Genomic DNA, 24,836 nt, shown 5'->3' with positions numbered 1-24,836 from the left:
ACAAGTTATAGGTATACAATCAAATAAAAATAAAACCAGTTACAGATTTCTGTGCAACACACCAGAAATAGAAAAAAATGTAGAGGACAGCTGCAAGTGTCCTCTACTTTTTTTTAATTTATTTTACAATACTTGCTTAGTGTTCCAGCCTTATTCTCAGAGCATGACACTGAGTATATTAAAAGTCTAGCTGCAGCTTTATTTATTTAGTCCACATATATGTTTTTAACTCCTTGTCCTAAACAAAATTACAGTTCCAGCTTAAAAGCATGAAAGAGAAGCAGCTGCCAATGTGCAGAACAGCAGAGATAAAATGGCAGCAAAATGAAAATTTGTATTTTTGCTTTACTATTATAAATAGATTCCATAAAACTGCAGGAATGTCACTACAAAGATCTGGTATGTAAAGTGGTGAGAGAATGACGGGAACACGTTACGTAGCAGGAAGAAATATTTCAGGGTGTTAAAGCAATGGGTTTAGCTGCAGCTCTAATAGAACACTCCACAACCTTGAAATGTCGGCTGTGTAGCTACACTGCAACAATTCCAAGTCAGTAAAACTCCACCCAGGCATAGCAGTTCATCTATCCTGGCCCTCATGTAGAAGACAAAATATATCTGAAGTATGAAGAATTGCCCCTGAAGTCACGAGCACGATGGCAGCTGTACTGCACCTGTAGGTTACTGCCATGTTCCAACAGCTTCCTGCCTCTCCTTTCTCTGACAAACACAGAAAGATGCTCCTACTTCCCAACTAACAGTTAAACAATTTATAAAACCTTTTTTTGCTTTTGTTTTATTTCTGACATTTACTATGTTCTACTGTAGCTATCGTATGTAACAGGAACCAATTGTTGACAGTCTCCTTCAATTAGCGCACACACACACTAAATCAACAAGACTGATAATTAGAAATAAGAATAAATAAGAAAATATGAACATAAATATTAATTATAGAGCCATGTAGCAATAAAGCTAGAAGTGCATTATTTTCAAGTATTTAAAAAATTATTTTTTTCTAAACTGAGAAGTGGTTAGACTATTAGGTAAAGGCTAAAGCAGAAATAGCATTTTTAGCTACCCTACACAAACACAAGTGTGGATGTATGGCCAAATCTTGGGGCTGACATGTTGAAGTCTAGAGACATGATTTAACCTTACAAACTTACATGTGGCAAGCAGTTTGCTTCCCAAATAAGTATCTCAAAGATCCTTAGGTTTTTGTGATGGTAGCTGTGCTGGACACAGAAGAGCAGCAGCTACAAGCTTTTTCTAGATGATGATCAACACTGATATGCAAAAGCATAACCTGTGTTCTGTACTCTTAAATCACCAGTTGCCTCCAGTAAATAGCAATTTCTTCAAAAATCATTCTAAGCAATGTCTCACAGAGCCCCAAAAAAGCAAATACTGCATTTTAGTTTTATAACAAGTATTATCTTTTGTCCACTACCCCTATTGCTAATAAAAAAATGCAGCAAGTGATATGAAAGGCCTAATGAGATGATAATCATTAGACTGCCTGCTGTAATTACAGTAATTTCTAATCATGTGCCATGTTGGAATTGAACCATGGCACACTCCCCTCATGGAGTCTGAGGATAAAATAAACTCTTGTACTCTGAAATAAGCTCAATCATGCAGCAGGCTGCACATCCCAGCAGAAACTGCACCAGAGTGTTGGTAGCACAGACCCAGGGCATGGAAACACCTCAGCACCTGGTAAAGCCCTCCCATCAGAACCTCCATGCACAAACTCCATCCCCTTTGGATCTGCACACAGCCACGTGTTCTGCATCCCAGAACACAAACATACAGAGTAGTGGGATGTGGGCACAAAAACTGGCAAAGATCAGATACACTGAAGTGAAAAAGAAGCTCCTGGAAATTCTCAGCCTGTACAGCAGCCTCCTTCTAGCTTGCAGTGCAGGCAGTGCCCTTTTCAAAGCATGCCTGTGTCATTTTTCAGACTCACACAGCACTACTACAGAGAAACACAGGGCACATTCCCAGAAATTATCTACTTCTGCTTCACCTGCTTGGATAGATGTGATGGTCAAAACAACTTTCCTGCAGGATTGTGCCACATGACAACCTTGCATTTTTGCCTGTGTTTAGTGCTTGCAGGCAGAAGCCAAAGACCACAATCCTGATGGATAAAATGAACGGCATGTGAAGCTTTAAATCTTGCAAAAGAGAAAAAGAGCCACATATTTTGCATAACAGAGTATTGCTACGTTTGCCAAATGTCTTTCCCCTAAAAATTTTTGCTGTTTTAGTTGAAGATACTTTCCACGTAACTTTCTACTCAGATGTGCATTAGCTACTGTTTTAAACACTGTCTCGAAGAGTGAAAAATGGGGTGTTTGATATTCCCCCCCAAAACCTTCCAATAGCCATAACCTTTAAATTCTATACTAAAAAATGACAGCATCTGACTGTTCTTCTACAGCACAACAGAGTTCAAAGAGTTGAGCACAGACAGCAGATTTTGTATAACTTGTATTTTGTGAAGACAAGAAGATGAAAATCATCTCTGCATAGCTACAAAAAAATGCAAATAGCAAAAAGGCTTGTCTATTTGCACTGTTAAAAAATAGGCCAAAACCTGAATAAACATAAAAATCCAGCTCTCCTTTTTTCAAGATACTGTCATTCTAACTGTGATCACAGATATGTTAGCTGCAGGTGAAGACTTGCTTCCCACCATTTTTCTAAGGGCAATTGAGAATTTTAATCTTGAACTAATGAATCCTGCTACTAGTAAAAGGTTACACAAAGTGGAAACAGAAAGCAAGAAGAATTAATGAAGCACAAAATGTAATTATTTTGAATCCTCTTTCACTGCCTGTAAATGCTTTATTTCTTACTACAATACTCTAATCTTTCAGTGGAGCAAAGCCCCACTGTAGGTGGCTGGTGGGTTGGGAAGGTTAAGTGAGATTAAGTGTACTTGGTAAAAAAATGTTGAAACATTTGCCTTTCCACTCTACCATATAAACAAAATTCCACATGGGACTAAGTAAGCAATTCATAGTTCTGTTATGAACAAGCACAGCAGGAGTAGCATGACTCTCACTCTCACTTAAGGGTGACACAAATGTGTCATCTCCCACTCCTCATATTTACAGTGTCCAAAAACCTTGTGTTGATGGAAGCCTGCAATGAAATTTCTCTTTTAGGGCACCAATTTGCAGAATAAATCTTATGTGGGGTTTAGATTCAGTCAGGAGAACCAGAGGTACCAATGGGAGTTTGCACAGTCCCATAGCTTGTAATGTAAAACAAAACCTTTCACTTCTCCCACACTTGGCTCAGGGATTTTTCCATGGCTGTTTGCCTCAAGATATACAGGAACTGATCTGTAGGACAGGCTAATCCAAAGGAACAGGAGGAAAGCACAGTAAGACCAAAAGAGAAACCAAGTTGATGCTGAGGAAGTGACATCCCCACTCTGGATGTGAAGGTGAATTGGAGGTGTGGTGCCAGACAAGCTGCAGTCTGCTACCATGGGCTGAATGCATATTAGCTCTAGGCAGAATATTTTCCATTTTACTTTCATTCCAATTTAATCCAGCTCTCAAACTTCATTTTATGGTGCAAAGCAAGGCACAGCAGGCAGGTGCAATCAGGGGCTTCACTTCAAAAACACATTCCTGATACAAGCTGTAATGCAGATAGAACTGCAACCATCACAGTTCTCTCAAGAGTGTTAAGACTCTCCAGATGGAAAATAAAGGAAAGAAAAGAAGCCAACCAGCATCTGACATGGAAAGAGCACTCCAGCTCTTTTGGTTCAGTACCAAAGCATGCTCTGGATTCCAGCTTTTATACTTTTGTTGAATCATCATGAAGGACTGTGTGGGGCTTGGTTCCTGGCTAACAAACTCAAGAGGGACACACAAGTCCAGCGCAGCCATGTCCAGTAGCAGATGACAGCAGAACAAGATAAAGTACCTCAGTGTTTTCACAGACAAAAGGTACAGGCCAGACAGAAGAAAGGAAGAAAGAATACAGGACACTTGCATATTCCCAGCAGTAAAACAAAAGTCTATTCTGAAACTCCTGAAAGTAGATGTAGAGCTGTCATGGTGCTGAGATGCCTTCTGGAGGAACATGGTCCCTGGTCATCCTCTGTACTTCTCAGGTTAAAAATGGGATTTTTTTCTTTATGAATCACAATTTATCTCACATCTGATCTTCTCTCCAAAAACTGCCCAGGCAAATTACATTTTAAACATTTCCCCATGTGTGGTTATTTCCAGCTGGCAGGTATGGGTAAATGATACCATTACTTGGGAGCAACTAATTTCAAATCAAGTTTAGAACAGATGTGTTAAAGGAGGTTTTCTCCACTGCAGAAAGGATCAGTGTTTCTTTTAATGTGTTGCCAGTATTTTCACAAAGTGTTTTTCTTTGGTCCATCACAAAATTCACATGTAAGAGATATAAATGAAGCAATGAAGGGCACAAATCTGCAAAGACTAGTAATTTACACTATGTTTTAAATAAATTTAAGACTCACTAATTATTTTGGATGCCTTACTTGAATTACTTGCAAGGGCCTCATTTTCAAAAGGCCTGGAAAACAGACCCCTCTCAGGAATCACAAGTTTGGCCAGGCACACTTTGAAGAAAGCCAGTACTGAACATAAGTTAATAAAGTATTTGCATACATATCCACCTAAAGCAGGACACCACAAAGAAGTCAGGAACGCTTTCTTCTGAGAAGCATTAGTAAAAAGGCAGTCACTGGCACACCAGTCTTTCATCCAAAAGCAAGTAAGTGTATTCTGTAGAAGCTTGTACACAAGCTCCTCAGATTAAAAAAGAGACAACAGGTATGATATATCCAGACAGCACAATCTTTTCTTTTTGCTTTGGTAACACAGTTTTAAGCAGAGGTCGCAGAAACCTCTTAAAGAACATTACTGCCATCCTGCAATCCACTCCAGCTGACAGAGTGCTGCTGACAGGTTCATTCAGACAGAGAGCTCACATCGAACCTTCAGCCCTCAGCAAAGTCTAAGTCACAGCACTGTGTCATATTACAGTGTGCACCCCAAAACAGAAGAAATGAGAAAATCCTCATTACTACACCATCTTCAAGTAAAGCTTCTGAAACAGGGCAGCAGGAAAGCTTTTGAAAGAAGAAAATACATATCTGATCTACTGCATTTTACTACAGCTGCTGCGTGAAACTGAGAGGACCTCAAAAATAACATACTTGCTGTGTGGTCTTGCTTCAATTTGTTACCTCTAAGTCATCTAGTTCAGGGGTACCAAAGCATGACAAAACTTATTTGTCACCTTTTTTGCATTTCTGGGGGAAGGAGGGGAGCAAAACAGAAAAATACCTTCTCCAAAGCTAATCTGACACTGAAAGCTTGGCTTTAGGGTAGATCCTGTTTACCCAGAAAAGTACATGTTCTCTGCCTGCACAGATTTTTGCCTTTCCCTGCAAGAAGGGCAATGACTGATGCCCATAGGGCTCATTCTAGCTGTTTTCTAGCTACAAACATAAAAGAGGGTCCTTTGTTGGTTGACATCTTGTACACCATGCCTGGTTTTGGTCAGTTTATGGAATATGTACACACGAAGTTACAAGTCCCTCAGAGATCTGGGGAGCTGCCACACTGTAAAAACAGAAACTGCAGAGGCAGGAAGCCTGTTAAAAGAGTGATTACCAGCATGGGTCAAGTATCTAAGGCACTTCTAACATAGTATGTTCTCCAGAAGACTATGCACTGAGCTGAAACACAAGCCTTGTTTTGCAGTACAGTTACACTTGCAGCCATTGCACTCTTCCTCAGAATCGGAGGTGGCACCAACACTTGAGAAGGACCAGGCTGGGTGGGACAGGGTGGGGCTCCTACAGATGATGTTTTCCATGCAGAAGCAGAGAACCTCACCTTTTGAATCATATGGGAACCATCCCCCACCAAAAAACATGCAGAAAAGCAGCAGGGCAAAGAATGAAGTGGTACTTACGCGGCATGATCCCTTGGCTCACCAACTCCTCCCGCGTGCGTCGCTGCTGGAGCTTCAACTGCAGCACTGCACAGCAGAGAGAAGGGAAAGAAGGAAACCCATCAGTGCAAGAAACAACTGAAGAGACATTTTCAAATGCATCTTGTTTTCTTCTTTGGATGCCAAGGCACTGGTGAGCAGCAGAAGGGAAAGACCCCCCGTCCCACCCCGCCGCCCTGCCCTCCTGCAATTGCAGAAGTGGCCCCCAGCAGTCAGGTTTCCGTAGGCTGCTGCAGCCAGGGGCAGAGGAAGTTGCGCAGGGTCTTGGCAGGGTGATAAAAATCCACAAAGCCAGGCCTGTTTCTCAGTTCTTTCTAGAGCACCAACTGCTTTCCAAACCATTAATATTAAAAAACAAACAAAGAGAAACACCAGCTGACAGTCCTCCAATAAACACGGAGTGACACCCCAGCTGCTAATGACTCCTGAAAACTCTAATTACTATGTGCAGATTAAACGATATGTCAAAATTGTTGGTCGTTACTCTAAATTACAAGGCAGATTTCCTTCCTCAGCTCAGAAATTCACCTTCAGAAATGTCTCGTGAAAGTGAAATACCATGGATACATCTAGAAGTGCCCTTCCACTACAAAAGGAATCCCCTTATCACTAGAATTTTTCCTATTTATTTTAGCATAACAGAACATATTCATGACCTGTGTAAAATGCAATTAGCTGGGGTTTTTTTAGTGCAAATCCCTGGAATACTCATAATTTCAACATTTAGATTACAACAGCAGCTTCCCTTTAAACTATACAATCAAAGCAACATTCTAGATTGTTCTTACAGTCAAAGACACCTTCCATATGAAAGCAACCTTTCAAAACTGAAGAAAAAATTCACATGAATGGAACACACATCTCAAAATAGGACAACCTGAGTATCACTGAATCCCATTTGCAATCAAGCCCAAACTCCTAAGCATGCTCAACATAAAGTATTATAAAATGAATGGCAATGCATCTCATCTCCCCTGTTCTAATTTGAATTTCTCCTATGCCTTTTTCGAGTCCACATAATGAAAGCCCACACGAATGTTGTGGAACCACTACAGAGCAAAACTTCTCTACAGCAATCTCATTATAACCCTTATGTCTCCTTTCTTAACTACTTTGTTTGTCCAGTACATTAATTTCATACATTATATCCAAATTTGTATTGTACACTCCCTAAAGTAGAGATCAAAAACTTTAGGAAGATGCCACTTTGTCTACTTACAGACATCACCACATTTTACCTGTTTCTTTCAACCTCCTATCTGCAGTTTGCATTTCACTAAGATACATCTTCCAATATGGGTTCTGGTCTTCATATGTATTAAAAAATAGATCCATCTCTTCCTTTCTATGGTTGTTTCCATAGCACCTAATCACCCTCACTTAAATCACATTTAATTTTCTTCTTGGATTTTTCTGGCTTCCACGTCCATTGACTCTTGATGTACCTTTCTCTGAAACTCTTTATGACAGTGAGAGGAATACCTCCTACCAGTGGAAATACCTCTGTGCACACAGAGTGCAAACAAGTTACCTCTCTTCTGTTTCTCAAGACAAACTATGATTTCTTAATATATGCATCCTGGGCAGGAAACTACTTTCTTTTAGTACATGGAAGTGAGAGAGGGGAGGAGGATGTACAGAGCACCATGGTAATTCTGTGTGGGATCAGCCAAGAGCCAGAAGGAGGAGGAGGGAACAGAGAGGGGAAGGAACAGGCCCTTCATTTGGCTGTGAAACTGCAAACAGAAGTGGTAGTTCCAGACTCTTCCTCCCACCCAGCATGAGATCGCACTTCAACTTCTGTGCTAGTGTGAGGGCTAGCACAGCTCACAGGCAGCCTGCTCACAGAGCTTCTCATTTGCTGGGCTCCTTTTGAGGTTATCAAAACCCAAATCTTGATCTAACACCTGGCACTTGATCTAACACCTTGCTGAGAGAGAAGAGACAGCGTCAAACCTCTCACTCTCCCCATCACCTCTCATGTTCGCCTGACTGTCCTGGTGGCCGGACTCACGGACAGAGACCACAGCCCAGTCAAAACAGGCACCAGTTTTTGCATTAATGAGTTGAAGAGGATGACCACAAAGCCAGGAGCTGTAGTGGAACAACCAGGAGCCCTGGTATTTGCCAGCACTGAAGGTGGGAGTTGGACTTCACCCTTCCAACAGCACACTGCCACTAAGTGATTTCTGCCCCATTAGGAGCAGCCTATTGAATCTCTGCATGGCATTACTTCCCCTACTGAGCCCATATATCTATCCCCTAAATTAGCACATCTTACTAAATGTATACAGGCAAGGCACAAACCCATAGCAGCAGGCCCATCTCCCCAGCAGACAATCTCATTATTACTCATGCCTTCTGTTTACACACCTAGTAACGAATGTTAGCTCCTTCTGCCACTCACTTGCTACAACCATCAACCTTCCCTCACATTTCTAACCACACCTACTGCTTCCCTTTCACCTCCCAGCCAGGGATTTTCAACTAAAGTCTCCCCACACAGGTGTGGCCGGCATTTCTTGCTCCTGGATGCACATCTCTATTGTCACCCATATTAATGTGCATTTTGCTCAACCGCCGCAGTTTGCCTAAATGATCTAAACTTTTTTTTTATTTATGTCACAATCTATTCCTCCACTAGTATTTGTTCTGTCCACACTGTTACAGCCTCTTGCATCTGTTTCCAGACTACACCGGGTTGAGCTCCACCAGAAATACTTTTCTGCTTTCTATGATTACAACCAGTTCTGAATCCAATGGACGTGTTCAAGGCCAGTTTGGATGAGGCTTGGAGCAACCCGGACTAGTGGAAGATGTCCCTGCCCATGGGAATTGGTCCTTAAGGTCCCTTCCAACACAAACCCTTTTAGGATTCCACAAAAAAATGGGCAAAAAATCAATATGGAAGAAAATTACTGCAGTTTCTGGTAAAGGAGTGAGACTTGGCAGGTCCTAAATTCAAATATACTTCTTGAAACCCAAATACACCATGCTACTAAGTTAAAGATGTTAGAAAAGTCTGTTGCACCTAGACAAAACCCCTAGCAACCACATTTCACTTATCCAAATGACAGAATCACATTTGAGCAGACCTGTTTTCACAAACTGAAAACCTGATCAGTGTGATTATACTGCTATTCTTATACCACCTACATTCTTGATCAAATTTTCCATTGTTTTTTTCCTGGAACTGACAGCAGATGAGCCACTCTTTACTCACTCACCCTTTGTCAGCAATGATGCAAAACGTTATCACTCTTTTGCTCTTCTGAAGTCTCCCTGCTGTTCCCAGATTTATTAAAAATGACTCTCAGTCAGACTGCTAGAGACCTCATCAAATGACTTAAAATTCCCCTCCTGACTGCAGCCACCCTTGCAAATTTTCTAAAGATATCTTATTTCTTTATTAGTTACCATTTTTCTCTACCAATTATATGCACCTTTTATTTTTAAACCCTATGTCCCTTCACAGCAAGAAACTAGCAACTGTCAAGAGAACTAAACTGAAGAACAGGAGAAAAAAGTAATTTTCAGGACCCTTTTTATAAGCACTAAGTAATTCCTGGGGTTTATGAATGTATATACATACATATTAAGCACAAGTTATAATCAGCCATAAAGTACTTTTTTTCCCAATACAGCTTACTTTTTGGCAGGGAGGAGGGCAAAAAGGATTATTTCAGTTCACTCCTAAATACATTTTGGCTTAACTAAGTACTTGGAGTTCCCAATGCCACTTCATATATTTAGGAGATCACCTGTTTACATGTTCAAGTGTGTGAATCCTATATATAGATTAACAGATGTCCCAAGCACCAGTCCAAGGCTGTTGTACATGGAGCTCAGCCAAAGGTCTAGAATGACCAGAGAAATTCAAAGCTACTCTAGGACAGAATGAAGTGTAAGTCTTTCAGGCACTAATGGACAATGTTCTCTTTCCTTTATCCCTGTACTTAACCTGTAAATTAATTTTCAAATTAAGAATAAATGAGGTCCTACAAAGAGCAGTGAATAACTGCTGGCTAGAAAATAAGTTCCAAACTGGTGCCCTTCTACTATATACAATATTTTGTGGGATTTGTATCCTTGTCAGATTTTCCCACTCAAAGGTGGGCATAACTTATTTCACAAGTATGAAATGTTACCAATTAAATTTTGAACAATGTTTTCATGTCACCAGTGGACCATTCCAAGAATTAGTAAAACATTCCAGAGAAATCTGGGAGCTAAGACAGAGGACCACTGCCAGCAGTTTAAGAAGGGTAGAGGAGAACTGCACTGGTGGGAGATGTATTAAATGACAAATAATATTGTGATACAGCTACTACCAACAGAGTTACCCTATTAGTAAATACAGCATGTCATGATTATTTTGTGTTCATCTTAGCACAAAACTTTCTCAACAAGGAACCCCTAGGCATATTCCAGGACCAGCTACTCACAGCTGGTGGCAGCTCAGATTTAACAGTATATAATTAATATAAAGAGCTTGCACCCTTTTCAGGACAGCTCCAACTCTGGTGGTAGTTCAGGGGTGCATCAGTAGTAAGCAGAAGCAAGAACAAATATCTATGATGAGCTAAGTTGTTTTTTGCAGCTCATTACCTAAATCTGGAGGAGCAGCGTGCCTGCCCTTCTATTTCTAAACCACACTGCATTTAGTAGTGCGACTAGAACTACTGCAGAAACTAGACTGCAGATTCTGCATCTCAGCATTCAACAGAGAAAAATAAAGTTAAAATCTCTTTTCAAAGACTGTCTCACATACCAGGACAGGTTTGTGACAAGAAATTAATAAAATACCCTGTATTTCCTGTTTTTTAAAAAGTAGCAAGATGAAGAGCACGGCTGTGAACTGCAGCTTGTGGTGAGATCTTGTGCACATTATAGTGAACACAGACTCACTACCAAGGGGACTCTGTGCTCACATTTCTGCAAAACCTTTCCTGCCAGGAATCCCAAGTGATACTTAAGGTCACCCAACCAAGGTAATGATTAAGCACAGCCATATGGTGGATTACAACTGGGACAGCATGAGCAGCAGTGCAGATCAGGAAGGAAGGAAAGCTGCTAGAGCCAAAAGAAACCCTATAGAGGGACTGAAGGAGGCAGAACTCCCTGGAATTCGGGCTGGGATGCTCAAATAGGAAGTGCAAGACACAAACTGTGTATTAACAAGAAAGGCTATATGCTCACAGGCGTGATTTATCAATTTTGTAAATTCAATGAAAGCAGTCTGCCTGACAGAAGAATTCATCCTTGCAACCCAATAAATAAACCATGTAATTAGGTAGCAAAAGTACTGAAGAACAAGTGAAATTAGCCCAACTTCATTATCTAAGTCGAGGAAAGTGCAAGCATAAGTAAAGACAGTAAAAAGCAATTTAATGCTCATTTATTTGTACATTGTTCAGCACCTCTGGAGAGCCCATTCTGAAAGCACTGAGTGGCTACAGCATCCTCCTAACTCACAAGGAAGCACTAATACAGCACAAGCTGCAATAAGAACTTGCCACTTAGCTCAACACCTCTACCTTTCTGTAGTGTCAAAGGAATTTCAGGGGAATTTTCACAGGCCTAGCACTGAGCAGGCCTGACCAGGTTTACTTTGTGAGGGTCAGAGACTATGGGCTAAGGAGATGTGCCTCTAGGCCACCATCTCAGCCCACATATACTTTCCAATTTTTCAGTCCAGTTTGTGTAACACCATATGCAAGCAGCTTAATTATAATATGCAACAATAAAAGACAAATCTGGTGACACAGAGTATTTGCTGACCAAAATTGGCACAGCTGTTTGTGCAGAACTGGGGCCTCTACCTCAAATATCACAGTGCCATGTAACCACCGCTCTGAAGGATGAAGTCACCTTTCCACTTACCACTCAGCCAGCAGCCCTTCCAATTACACTAAGAAGAGAATTTTTTCCTACTTTCTGATTAAATAGTCACATTTGACCAGAAGCAAATGCCAAATTCAGCTTTTGAGTATACAGCACACCAGCTGTTGTTTTCTGTGGAAGCTATATCCTACTGAATTCAGTCCCTTGGAGATGTGGTAAGAAAACCTTTCCCTCACACCAAAAAATGGTCTCTGAGCATTTTTCAGCTGTGCCAGCTTACAAAACAAATGTTGACTTGTATTAGATTTTTTCATGCTTCAACAGGAAGTCAGATTAGATTCACCAGCAAGGGCAGCATCTGTAAAACTCCAGTTGCAACACCTTTCTGTGCAGAAGCAGCCAAGGGCTGTTTGTGTACCAAATTACACGTGGGTCCACAAGAAGGTGTAAGAAAAAAACAGCTGTGATAGTTTGTGATCAGTGAGTGAGAATACAATGGTCAAAATTAATTTTCAATCTTAAGTTACTGAAGTAGATAACTTTTTCTGTTTTAGAGCTGCATTTTTCTGGTGCTGTTGACAACATACCCCGCACCACAGAGAACGTGCTAGAATGGGGGTTACCAACAAAGAAAAGCAAACTTTTTGGACCTTTTTTAAAGGCAATTTTCTGAGCCTAACAGCATTTTAATCCACTAAATCCATTTTATTCCCCACTGCTGATGGGGAATACATGCTGGCTTTGCATTTAAGCAGACTGTGCAGTTAACAGAGAAGCATTTAAGTGAAGCAGACTGTAAATGACACCCAAACTGCAGGGATTACATGACAGTTTGCTACCCTGGGAAGGGGATGCCAAAAATTCATGTCCCTCTGTGGGGTGAAGGAGAAGCAGCAGACACACTGTTGATCCTCACAATTTGCAAGCATCCACTGTTGTTGGAAGCAGCAGCCATAAGGTTCTGTTCATCTCAATGCATTTTAAAGAACAGCTTGAAGCAAGTCTACACAAAGGGAAAATTAAGCAGAAGTTTATTCCTTTACTGTTTGAGACTATCTCACATTCCACTATTTCTTTTCTCTACTGAAGCAGCAAGGGCTGCTATTAAAATGCAGGCAGCTTCCTCTGCTCTTCCTTAGCAACCATGCTAGGGAGAAAATGGAGTTTGGAAAGGTAAAGAATAGAGAGAAAATTTGGTTTGGTCTCTTCAACTGTTACAACAACCTTTCACACTAGAGGCAAAAGCCTCTAGTTTTGTGGTCTTCCCTCTGTGAGAAGCAGGACTGGGACCTCCCTCCCTGCACCCACAGAGGAGGTCTGTGAAGCAAATCCTGAACAGGAAACAAAACTGGGATCAGGAGCAGTTCCATACTGCAGGTTCTGAGAGTGATGAAAGAGGACTTTTTCACAGAAATGCAGAAATCAGCACATCCTGCTGCAGCATGCTGAGATGGAAAGGTGTCTTGGACCAGTTTGGGGAGCACCGCATCACAGGCAGTTCTTGTATAGAGGACTTGAACCTTTTTTCATGATCACCTCTTATTTCTTATCCTCTTAGGAAGCATTAAACATTTGTAGAGATGAAAACAGGAGTATGATTCTGCCTGAGGTAGACCTAAACCCTCTATCAAGTGATTCTTAAAACACAGAAGAGTTTCTTCACCTCCAAAGCAACAACTTCCAAAGTACTTCACAGTGGATGTGCTAGCAATAATCCAAGGATGCAATGGAGGCCATATCACACCAGGGTTGGTTTTTACTATCCAGCACTTCTAAAAGCCTTCAGGCTCTCAAATGCCCAGCAGCTTTAAAAAGCAGCTGGAAAGTACAGAAGAAAAAAAAAAAAAGAGTGACTGGTCAATTAAGAACATAAAAAGACAAGGAAGACAAGGAAAGGAGAAAATGAACTGACTGTCACTCTCAGAACAAGAAGGACTTGTTTCTTGATAAAATCACACTCTTCAAAGCTTTTAGGGGTCAAAATATTGGGTCATATAGAATCATTAACACGGCATGCAGCTTACACATGCCTGTTGATGGTCTGTATGAGCAAATTCCAGAAGACTGGTTTTGGCTAAAAACAAAAAAAAAAAAAAACAGGTTCAGGGCAATATTTCTTTATTGTTGGGAGGATGCCACTGGAAGAGAAATATGAAATAGGAAAAATGTAAAAAGATGTTTTCAAAGGATGATGGAATATTGTATTATCTTTTAACGAGTCAATGTTATGAGGCATTAAGTAGTTCTCTTAGTGGAGACAAATACAGATTCTTTGACACAGCTAATTTAGCAGAAACAAAAATCCCAACCTACAGAGGAAAGTGGTCCCTAAAGAATATACAATCAGAAGCACACAGTCAAAAGTAAAAGGATCTATTTCCATTCTCATATTACCACAAGGTAGCTGGCTCACACAGAGCACAGAATAACAAGCTACTTCAGCAGGCCATTTTTGAGGCTTAATATCAAATTTGATAAATGTAGACATCACATTAATGTTAATTAAAAACTGTACTTAGAAGATAAAACCAGCATTCACAGCAATTTTAATTTTGTTAGGACACAGCACTATAAAACAAAATCAGTAGCGCCATCCAGCTACCAAGACATAATATGATCTAAGATCCAGACAGGACAGAACAGATACTCCAAGGCTCAAGTCAGCATTGGCTCTGGTGGTAAAATGTGGACATCCTAGAGGAAGAACCAGTTCATAGCCTGAGAAGTTTACTTGGTTACTTCTGAGATCTGGTCTCAGTATTGCACACAATTGAATGTGCTTATTTCACAGGAGCTACTCATGTATATGACTCCAAATAAATGCAAACTTGATTATTACCATGAAAGTTGTGCTGAATTTTGCAGGATTATTTTCATGTTTATTTAAAATTAGGACTAGCAGTTGCTGTGCATTTTACAGTATTTACCTTTCCCTTCTTCCTTCATGACTTAACTCTTGCCACTTCCATTACACATTTAAGATTTAGGGGAAGTTAACGTCATTTTTTTCACTGATACTCTTAATGCAATGCCAGTTTTGTCTTCTTTGATACTAAAATTTTAAAACCAGACAAGTTTGTTACTATTAGTACAGAAGTGTTTCTATTGAACACATAGAAGCCAACTCTTAACCATAAAGTCTTGGTACACCTAGCACTCTCAGCACTTGCTGAAACTGTTAAAATACAACTTTAAGAAATTCAGCTGAAATACATGTAACATGGTATATTTAGTAAGATATGCAACATGTAAAAATGTACAACAAGCTTGTCAACAGGAAAAGTTGTTTTGCTTTCTGTGCAGGGTACTGATTCTTATAAAATCATTTTGTCTCAGTAGTACTGGCTAGGTGAAAACTAAGCATGTGAGTAACTAGGCACATATCCATATCCATGGAATCTGGCTACCATGCATGATCCAACAAGATGACCTGTAACAAAATACCTAGGTGGAAAGGTCTACCTAAAATTGACCCTGGTATCATAATACAGTAAATATTAACTGTAATCAGTACTTGTTGATGCCATCTGTATATCCATTGTTACTATTTAGAGATGGAAGAGAATTCTTGAGGAGGGAAAAACACAGAGAATTTCCCACTTCCCTGTGTAAACTTGAGTCACAGTCTATAGTGATTTGTATTTTTCCATGAAACAATGAACAAGGAGGAACTAACATTGCCCTTAACCAGCTTGCAAAGAAGACTCTAGAAAGACATTCTCCCAGATAATTTAATATGACATGGCAGATGGGGACAAATGAAGAAAAAAGAAGGAATGGGTAGATATATCCTGACAATTAGATCTACAGCTGTCTACTAAGGTAACAGTACAAAGGGCAAGCTACACAAGGGAAACACAAGTTCAAACCCTTTAATTTTTTTCTTGGAAAGACAGGAATATCTCTGCCTAAAAGAAGAAAGAGCTCAAACCATTTCATTTTCCATAAAGATGATACACAGGAGGTGTTTATATTTTTTTCCAAAAACTATACAGAATTTAAAAATCTAATGTTTTGAGTTATGTCAGAATCTGAACAATTTTTCATTGTATTTAAATCTTTGAGTTCAAGGGATGTGTTTTTGTGGGTTTCTTACAAGCAGAAATGAAATCAAGCACTGAGACAGTGCCCAGACACATCCATAAAACACATGATTGATTAGATATGTTTATAACACTAAAATTGATGAGCAAATCTTTCCATTCTCCTTGCAGCAAAGAAGATATGGTCAAATACTTTTCCTTCATAATTTGCCACCCATACTTGAATTTCTACTCCAACAGAGTGCTCCAGTGCACAAACAGCCTCACAGATCAAGGTCACAAACTTCCTCAAACATTTCTGAGAGACTGGGTTTGGCCCAGTGATTCAGCCTTCCTTCTGCCACAGGGCACCCTCTACAGATAGAGGCTGCAAGTTCCCTTCACAGGAATCATCTAATGGCATAGACACCACAGAATTTCTGTGGCAAAATTTCAGCTGGGACACCTCGACATATGAGCTGTGTTTTGGGGTTTTCCTCTAAAACATGGAATGATTCTGTATTTCCAAGACCATTTCAGATTTTTAACCACCTAAAGATCTTTGGTTTACTGAAACCAAATGCAAATGAGAGCCAATGTGTTTTACCACTAGTAGTAGTAAAAATTACTTAGACGTTTACCAAGTTAAATATAAAACCAGCAGTTCTTAAAAGTAATAATTAACTAGTTAAACAGGGAACTCAGAAAGCTGGGCCTTATAATTTTACATCAGCTAGCCTGAGCATCTCCCTGCTTCAGCTGGTTCACTGTGCTGACAGTTACTTAGTGGGACACGAAACAAAAGTGGTTTTGTCCAAGGTGCATATTACATGCACAAGGAAGACTCAGAGCATTCCCTATCTAGTCAGCATTCCTTTCACCAGCTTCTATCCAAGCCCCAGCATTCTCTCTTAGCAAGAACTTCAGGTGGATACTACAAGGAATTACCATATTTCTTTAACTCATGGTAGTTTAAAACATCTTTCTTTGCTGTTTGTCTCAAAGACTGCGAAGAACACTGGCCACAGTCATGGCATCTGAGGCTCAAATAAAGATCCTGGCCTCTGCACTCCAACAGTCTGACACCTTCTTTATTGTTTAAGTACAAATTCTATTAGAATTCTGATGCTACCTGAAAAAAAAGTTGCAAGATTCAGCTGTGCCATCATATCATTCTGCATTAGAAATCAGTTCCTCCACAGGAGCCCAGAGTGGAAGCTGAGCCCCAGAATTTGCATTACATATAAAAAGCACATCAAAGTCCCTCAGAATCTTTTCATTGATTTCAATTTCAACATCTATCTACAGTTTTTTACCTCCTTTCTTAATGGATATTTACTTTCTTTCGAAAAAACTTTGGACTACACATCTCCAGGACTGACAATTGTAGTTTTTGCCATGAGGGAAGATCCACAGCACTGAACAATTTAAGCTATGAGGCTTAATGTGCTATCACAGCTATAAATATTTAAGTAATATAATTCTGTGTAACAGATCAATCAGCAAACCAAAAAAACCCAACAGTCCAGAATGGCCTGCATGACCACTGACTTCAGACTGGTGGACAAATTCTGCAGATGTTTAAAATGTTACTGCTGGCTCAGTCCCCTGCTGAAGGGCACAGAGGGGACTGCCAGCAGCAGCAGATCACACACACGTCAAGATTCTCTCCAACTGGTAATGGAGGTGGGCTTTCACTCACATCCTGCGCAAAGCAGGGGAAGGGCAGCCACGTTCCCCTTCTGTGGCTCCCTCCAGCACTGAGGCAGGGAAGTGGCCGCAGGGGACAGCGTTTGCAGCAGTAGTTAAGATTCACTGTCACATGTCAGTCCTGAAGATACAATCCTCTGCGTTGCCTGCAGCCAATGTGACAGATATTATTAGCAGCAGTAAAAGAGTCTCTCAGAGAGATACAAAGGTACAGTTAGTTTAGCATCTACTTCTAAAATGTTGTCTTCTTCTTCTGAAAAGGGAGAATCTCCCATCAGAGTGTGAAAAAGGGCTGCAATCAGCATTAGAAGGACCTTCACACCTAAGTGTAACACAGAAAGAGGCATGAATGCTTAGGAAGGGTGAAAGTGACTAAAAAGAACATCCCCCAAAATAAGAAGCAGAACATACAACAATTTGCAGAGACAGGTTACATGTTGCTTGCAATACTGATCAAATTATGCACCGGGAGCTTCTGGCTGCCAGCAGTGCTGTGAGATTTGCAGAGGTGAAGAACCAAAGATCATACCTACTGCCACATTCCACTCCTACAAAAACACAGCTGTAGTCTCTATGCACTTACTGCTGGAGAGACACGGAGCAGCAGGAAGCCACAGAAACTCCACAAAGAGAATGTCAAAACCTCTCTGGGTCATGGAAGGATCTCTTCCTTCCATCACCCAGATAGCATCACTCAGCTCTGTCCCCAGCAACCCAGCTGGGCAGCACAATGTTTGTGCCTGACAAGTGTTTCAGTGAGGAAGGTTACCAAAAAGATGTTAAATGTGTCAGCTGGTACAGCAGTTGTTATGGGAAATACCCTCAGAATGGTGACAGGCCTTTGAGCTGCCTTTGGGGACAGAGACCACAGAACAAGGTCTTTATAGGCATGATTGCAACAGATGATTCCTGTCCCTGTGATGGAGAAAAGTCCATCATAGGCACTTCCACTGAATACTCTCAAAAAGCTATATTTTTACAAAAGGTTTTCTCTACAGCTGTTTATTTCTGAAAGCCAGTTTTAAAATAAGCTTGTCAAGAAAGCACCAATTTTCACAGTCAATTTTGCAAAGAATTTATGTCCCAAAGCAATATATCCTCTTCCTTATCACCAACTTCTTTCACATTTCTTGTTAGCTGCATCAGGCCAACATCACTTTAGATGGCAAAATTGCAGGCTGGAAAGCTCAAACCTTTGTTCACTTGAAAGAATGCTGATTATATTATTTGCACAATAAACTGACAGAAGATCACCTGCACATTTCTTCTACCCATATCATCTCTCCTGAATACACTGATGAGCAAAAAAATTTTGCAGTTCTTCTTAGCAACCACCATATTTCAGCTACTGCAGGTCTGCTCTTAGTTTGGAGAGATACCAGGTTACTAAATATTACATAGTGCCAGGGAAAAACATTGTATCTACTTTACTAGCCCAAGTAAAAGAAACTATGAATTCTGCTCCATGTTAATGCCCTTGGGCAGATGATGCATCCTGAGGAGCCTCCTGCAAGAAAAAGCAGCACAATTTGCTCCACAGGCTCACTACACATTTTAATTGGATAAGCCTAAGCTGCATCAAGAGTCGTATCCATTTTCTACATAGGTTGCAGAGGTTCTTGCCAAAAAATGTGCTGCTTCTACATTTTGGATTAAAATTTATTGATGCAGCAGGTGACAAAATCAGTAATTCAATGCTCAGAAAAGACAGGAGATATGGGAGTTGGGGCATGAAATGAAAGATCTGAGCGGGCACTTATTTTTGGTGTAGATGTTCACTAAGTTGTTGATCAATGACTTGCAGGTGTGACAGCATGATGAAAAATCAGGGTGACCACTGACAGATCTTGAGGATGGTAAAACTACTGAGATAAGATTTACATAGGCAGCCTGAGATGGATCAAAAAGCAGAAGGAAAATCACTCCTGTCACTGACCCTCATCTTTGGACAAGGACTCCTAAGTTTTTTTCTGGATGCAAAGAAAGCAGTTTGAGTTCCAATATCATGGTTCCATTTTCAAAAAAAGCAGCTGCTTTTCAACATCTCCTGAGAAATCTAAGCATCAGTCATCTGCTGTTTGAAAGTATAAATAGAGATGTTTTCTTGAAAAAAGAAACAACAGATAACTATGAAAAAAAATCAAAAATCTGAAAGCCACTCAAGTGTTTTCAAGCTTTATTAATATGTGTTCCAGTTGCTGGGATTATCAGTACCTCAGCACCACTGCCACTGAATGTGAAGCTCAGTTCCACTGTGAAGAAAATTCAGTTGACAGGGCAGGAAAGTACTTACTAATGGAAATTTTACTTGGTATCATTACCAGTTCAAAGCATTGCCTGCATAAATGCTACTGACAGCTGTACTCATCGCACCACACCCAGTTTCTACTCTTTTTTGTTTTCTGCATGTGTTGAGTCCTTCCATCTCCTTACTCTCGCAGGTCCAAGTCTGCAACTCTTTCCTTTTAGTATTACTTTGCACTACAGAAAGCACTGTAATAGCCATTTTTGACAAATTAAGTAGATCACAGTGTGGTAAACAAGTTAGCCTCTGTCCCTCTCCTCCTCCTCTTCCCATTCCCAGCATGAAAATAGCTAGGGCAAAAGCAACAGCTGGGGATCATTACACTGACAGGAATAGTTTAGTAAACTGCAAGAGGGGAAAAACATGTCATATCCAAAAAAATCAAAAACACATTAGAGCATCAGGACTGAAAAAACATGTGAATTCAGCTCCAGGGATAATGCTATGACTCTTCTTTCACTGATAACAACTGACTTACAAAAACCCTGGTCATTCAGTGTTAACCCTTTCCCAAGCTTCCCACTCACATCACAGAGTTAACAAATACCCTGAAACACCTCTAGTCCTTACAGCCAAATGAGGCACACTGCCTATTAAACAAAAATAAATTTAAATTGAGTCAACTTCAAGCCACTTCACATAAATATATCATTATCTTACCTTCACTGCACCTCTTACTTTTAAGCATAGTCACAGGCTGTGGCTGCAACAAGAGGATACAGGGAGTCTGGTGTGCCTCTGGATCTGCCATAAGAAATGCCAGAGCAGATCAGCTCCCCGTACATTCAACACATTTTCTTTCTGTGTTTTAATGTGTCAGAACGCTATTTGCATAAATAATTCCAAACAGTGGGATGCATTAGGCCATAATTCAGAAAGGCATCTGTGTGTTTTGTGACTGGTTTCTGACACTGCTTATCCATGAATTTGCTTTGCTCACACATGTCCCCACAGCAACTTCAGGTCCACTCTGAAGCAGGAAGACCCAGATCACCCTTTACAGAAAAATGTCACCCTGCATTCCTGTGAGATGCCTTGGGTGCAGGGGCTGCCCTCTTGCTGGGGATTTCCTTGGGACTGAGAGCTTCCAAGTCTACTCATGCAGGTTTCCTGAGCCCTCCTGGATGAGGTGGGGCCAGGGCCAGCTGGACCTTCAGGTGCTGCAGGTGTAATGACAATAAAGTCTAGATTACTCCTGAAGAAAGTTAAATGCTGACAAGCACTTGCACGACTCCTGATCTCTTCAAAGTACTGAACAGATATTAATAGTTTAATCAAAGGCTAAGCTAACTCAAATTACCTCCCATTTGCTGTGGACCAAGAATGTGCACACAGTTCGTGCAGATCAGATGGCATGCAGAAACTTGTTCCTGTGTCTGGGCCCTGAGATACAAATCTTGGAAAAAGACAGGTGAGTTTCAGTGTCAGGCCCCGAGTCACACTGAATGTTTGTGAAGGGAGGACTTGTCAAAAAAAAAAAAAAAAAAAAAAAAAGAAGAAAGGAAAAAAAAGAAGAAAAAAAAAGTGTTTCATGTAAGAGCATGTAGCACAGAGGTACAGAGATGTAGTACAGAAGTGGAAAAGCTGGAATTTAGTTTTGGAAGTACTTAATTCTAAGCCAAACTCATGTGAATGCTAACTGGGTTTTGAGTAGTTTTCTGCAATTCCCTCTTCATATCTCTCATGAGGGGCTACCATACTGCTGTGTTAACTGATCTAGGAACTTAGGAACTGCAAACTGGGCTCTAAAGACTAAATCACTCCAAAGCATTCTTGAATAGAAAACATGTTTATGGATTCCTGAATTCTAGGAATTTTGCAAATAACTGCCCTAACACATACTTTGAAAAATACAAGCTTAAGTTCTTTGACTTCTGCATGTCAAATCCATTTCTGTGTAGAAAGGATCACCAGTTCCCAAACTTCAATGTCAAGTCCTAATTCAAAAAAAAAAGAAATAAATCAGATTTAGGAGACATCTGTTTTCCAGAAATCAGGAAGCAAGACGTAGTCTATTCCAGATAGCTGCTTCTCATGAGAATCATTAAAAGAATAGATGAGCATTGTCACTGTTAGTATAGACAGCCCCTATTTGTCCAGTTTTATTAAGAGTCAGGAAGAGAAATGTATGCTTTTTCTGTCTTGGTGACAATGAAACTAAGCTGTCCCATTTTTAGGGAGACCAAAAACTAAGGCACAACAGTCATCAGTCTCAGCTAAATGCTAATTCTGGACTTCCATAAGGGTTTACACATGGATGCATCTATTCCTCTGCTGCCCATAAGAATTGGCTCTGCAAAATACAGTGCATGCTACAGAATAAATACAACAGGCATCCCAAGACTGCAGGAGACTTGAATGGAGCAGCAGCAAACCTGAAGTGTTATTATTTTCTTCATCTGACAGGAAAGAAGCTGGCTTCTATTTCTCTTTCCTAACCTTCATTTGGTAGCTGGTGGAAAGCAGCTTTCCTTATCACATGTGCCATTAGAGCATCATGAATTAGCCATGGTTTTGCTGGACTTTGGAGAGTCAACAAAGCTTTTCCAATAACCAGAATTATACAAGATTTCAATGGCCTTAATTCACTTCAACTTGAGACAGCAACAAACCTTTTTATATTGATTAAAGTAAGACAGTATTGCTTTTTCCTTGTTATTCCACTGTACAGCTTGTGATACTTAGTGATTGGATGAAAGATGTATACTGGTACATCCAAATGCAAAGTGCTCACCTTCTGTGAAAACCAATGCTTGCAAAAACAGGACAGATGCAAGTTCTGACTTTTTTTAAATTTTGGGTTGTTTTTTTCCTCTGAAGATTGATGTGCTGCAGCTCTATGTCTCCAAAGCAGATAAGGAAATCTGGGAACACTGCCTATACTAATGGATTTATAACTCCTGAACTTGAATTTGAGGACTTGGACTTCAGTTTTCTTTTCCTTCTCCATAGTACTTCAACAAAGAATATTCCAATGAAAACATGCAACAAAAATAGTAATATTTTTTTAAAATTAACAACAAGCTAGCTCTTGATAGATGTTAAATAGGCTTGGTAGGGGGAGTGACAATTGAGGGCAGAAACCTAACAGGTTTGTCTGGCAGCTCCAGCAGGCCTAGACTACATACCAGAGAAAAATCCTCTAAATGCAACTGCTAAAATCCTCTTCCACACACTGGCCATCTTTATGCAACAAACAGGCCTTATTCCATCTGGACAATTGTCCTCAACACCTACCCCTCCTTTATCTTGCTTTGCTGTGCAAAATGTGAGAAAGTTATTTTCCCCTCCTTTCAGATGACATTACTCGCTCTTAAAATCAGTCATCACCTTATTCTGAGGCCACTGTACTCCAGATCTTTGTTTCCTTCTGCAAATTCCTACTAAAATTTCACTTGTAGATAGACAGATCCAGTATTTCTGATAAAACATAAACCTTGCTGCTTGCCATTGGCTTTTTGTGATGTTCTGCCATTCTTCTCCATAATCTTTTCCCAGCTCCTGTTTGTTGATATTTATAATGCTGTGCACTATGAATGGATCACTGCCTGTTTTCATCTTCTCAATCTTTTTCAATCCCTCCAGATCCTCTTCTTTCCTTTTAGATATCACTCCCTGGAATATGACCTCTCTCTGTCTACGTAGTATTTCAGAATTGTTAAATACTCATTAAAAAATCACACATATTTGCGGAATACCAACAACTAAAACAAAATCACATTTAGATATATACACAACATTCCTTGCACACTCTCAAAACAAGAACATAGAGACACTTAAAACATGGTACTCTTATCTTCTTCAAGGCACATGAAGAAGATAAGAGAACAAGCCTTTACAGCCTTAAGGAAACAGCCTTAAAACCTTGCTCACAAGAGGCCTACAGACATAGGGGAGAAGAAGAAATGTTAAGTTTGAAACCAAAACTTCCAAATGCAATTGTCTCAAGATCCCAGCACTGCAAGTCACTTCATACAAAGCTCCAGGCTTGTCGAGTGACATGCTTAATGCCTTCAGGGACAAGAGGTCACAGGAGTCAGTGGGAAACCCAAAATCTGGGCTACTGCCCAGAAAGCAAAAACCAGGCAATATGCAGGAGTGGGAAAAAACCCACCAAAAAAAAAATCAAAATGAAGCCCCCACAAATGAATCATACAGGGATTTAAGAACGCAGAGCCTGCTAACCTTCTCGTAAGCTGTGGTATGAATCCTGATACGTGCTTGAACAGCTCTTGCCTTGCTTTGACACAGTCTCTGCAAGCGGCACAATCCCCACATAGGCAGGCTGCAGTGTCTTGGCTTTATCCAACATGTTAGAGGAAATCCCTGGACCTGAAGGCGGATTCTGTATCACAGGAGGCGTCCAGGCAAGCGGAAGGGGTGCTTAATCCTCACAAGAGACCCAACTGCAATCCCTCTCTACCAGGTTTCGGTCACTGCACCAAGTGGTAGAGCAGAAAAAAAATCAGTTTCCTGCTTGATTCCAAGGCTGTGCTTGCATCAGAACAGAGAGGTTCTGTAGGCACAGACAAAGCCTGACAGCCAACATCTAAAGATTAAAACCAGCAAGGCTCTTGGCAAAATTTTTCCTCCTATGATCTCAAAGCTGAAACAGAAACTTCAGTGTTTCAGCAAGCAGCTCTAAGCATTCGGGCACCCAGTATGCAGAGCACTGCTTATCAACAGATGCGTGGACTTCTCTGTGGGGCCACTTGCAGTAACAGCCAACCTCATTCACCCAAAATAGTGAACAGTTGGTTTCTCTACTCACACTGCAGACACCTGCCAGACAGGCAATATCATGTGATAGAGCAGAGCCCTCTCTCCCCCTGCATCTCCCGACTGTAAGCACGCTGTGCACACAGCCAGGAGAATACCCCTGCTCTGAGTGCAGAAGCTTTTTCTCCCTTCCTGCTTAAGCCCTT

At 40.6% G+C, this 24,836-nt stretch overlaps 1 protein-coding gene across 1 annotated transcript in view; it reads right to left on the bottom strand.

The window, feature by feature from the left end:
- The window catches only part of MRTFA (myocardin related transcription factor A), a 49,033-nt gene extending 24,490 nt beyond the window's left edge, over nucleotides 1–24,543 (bottom strand). Inside the window, 2 exon segments of the mRNA XM_036401738.2 lie at nucleotides 5,992–6,057; nucleotides 24,097–24,543. Coding sequence (XP_036257631.1) covers nucleotides 5,992–6,057; nucleotides 24,097–24,223 — 193 coding nt within the window. The 5' untranslated portion in view covers nucleotides 24,224–24,543.
- Between the last annotated feature and the right edge of the window lie 293 nt (nucleotides 24,544–24,836).

Source organism: Molothrus ater, chromosome 5, assembly GCF_012460135.2.
Source record: "Molothrus ater isolate BHLD 08-10-18 breed brown headed cowbird chromosome 5, BPBGC_Mater_1.1, whole genome shotgun sequence".
NCBI classification, from domain to species: Eukaryota; Metazoa; Chordata; class Aves; order Passeriformes; family Icteridae; genus Molothrus; species Molothrus ater.
This window is presented reverse-complemented; position numbering and strand designations above follow the sequence as displayed.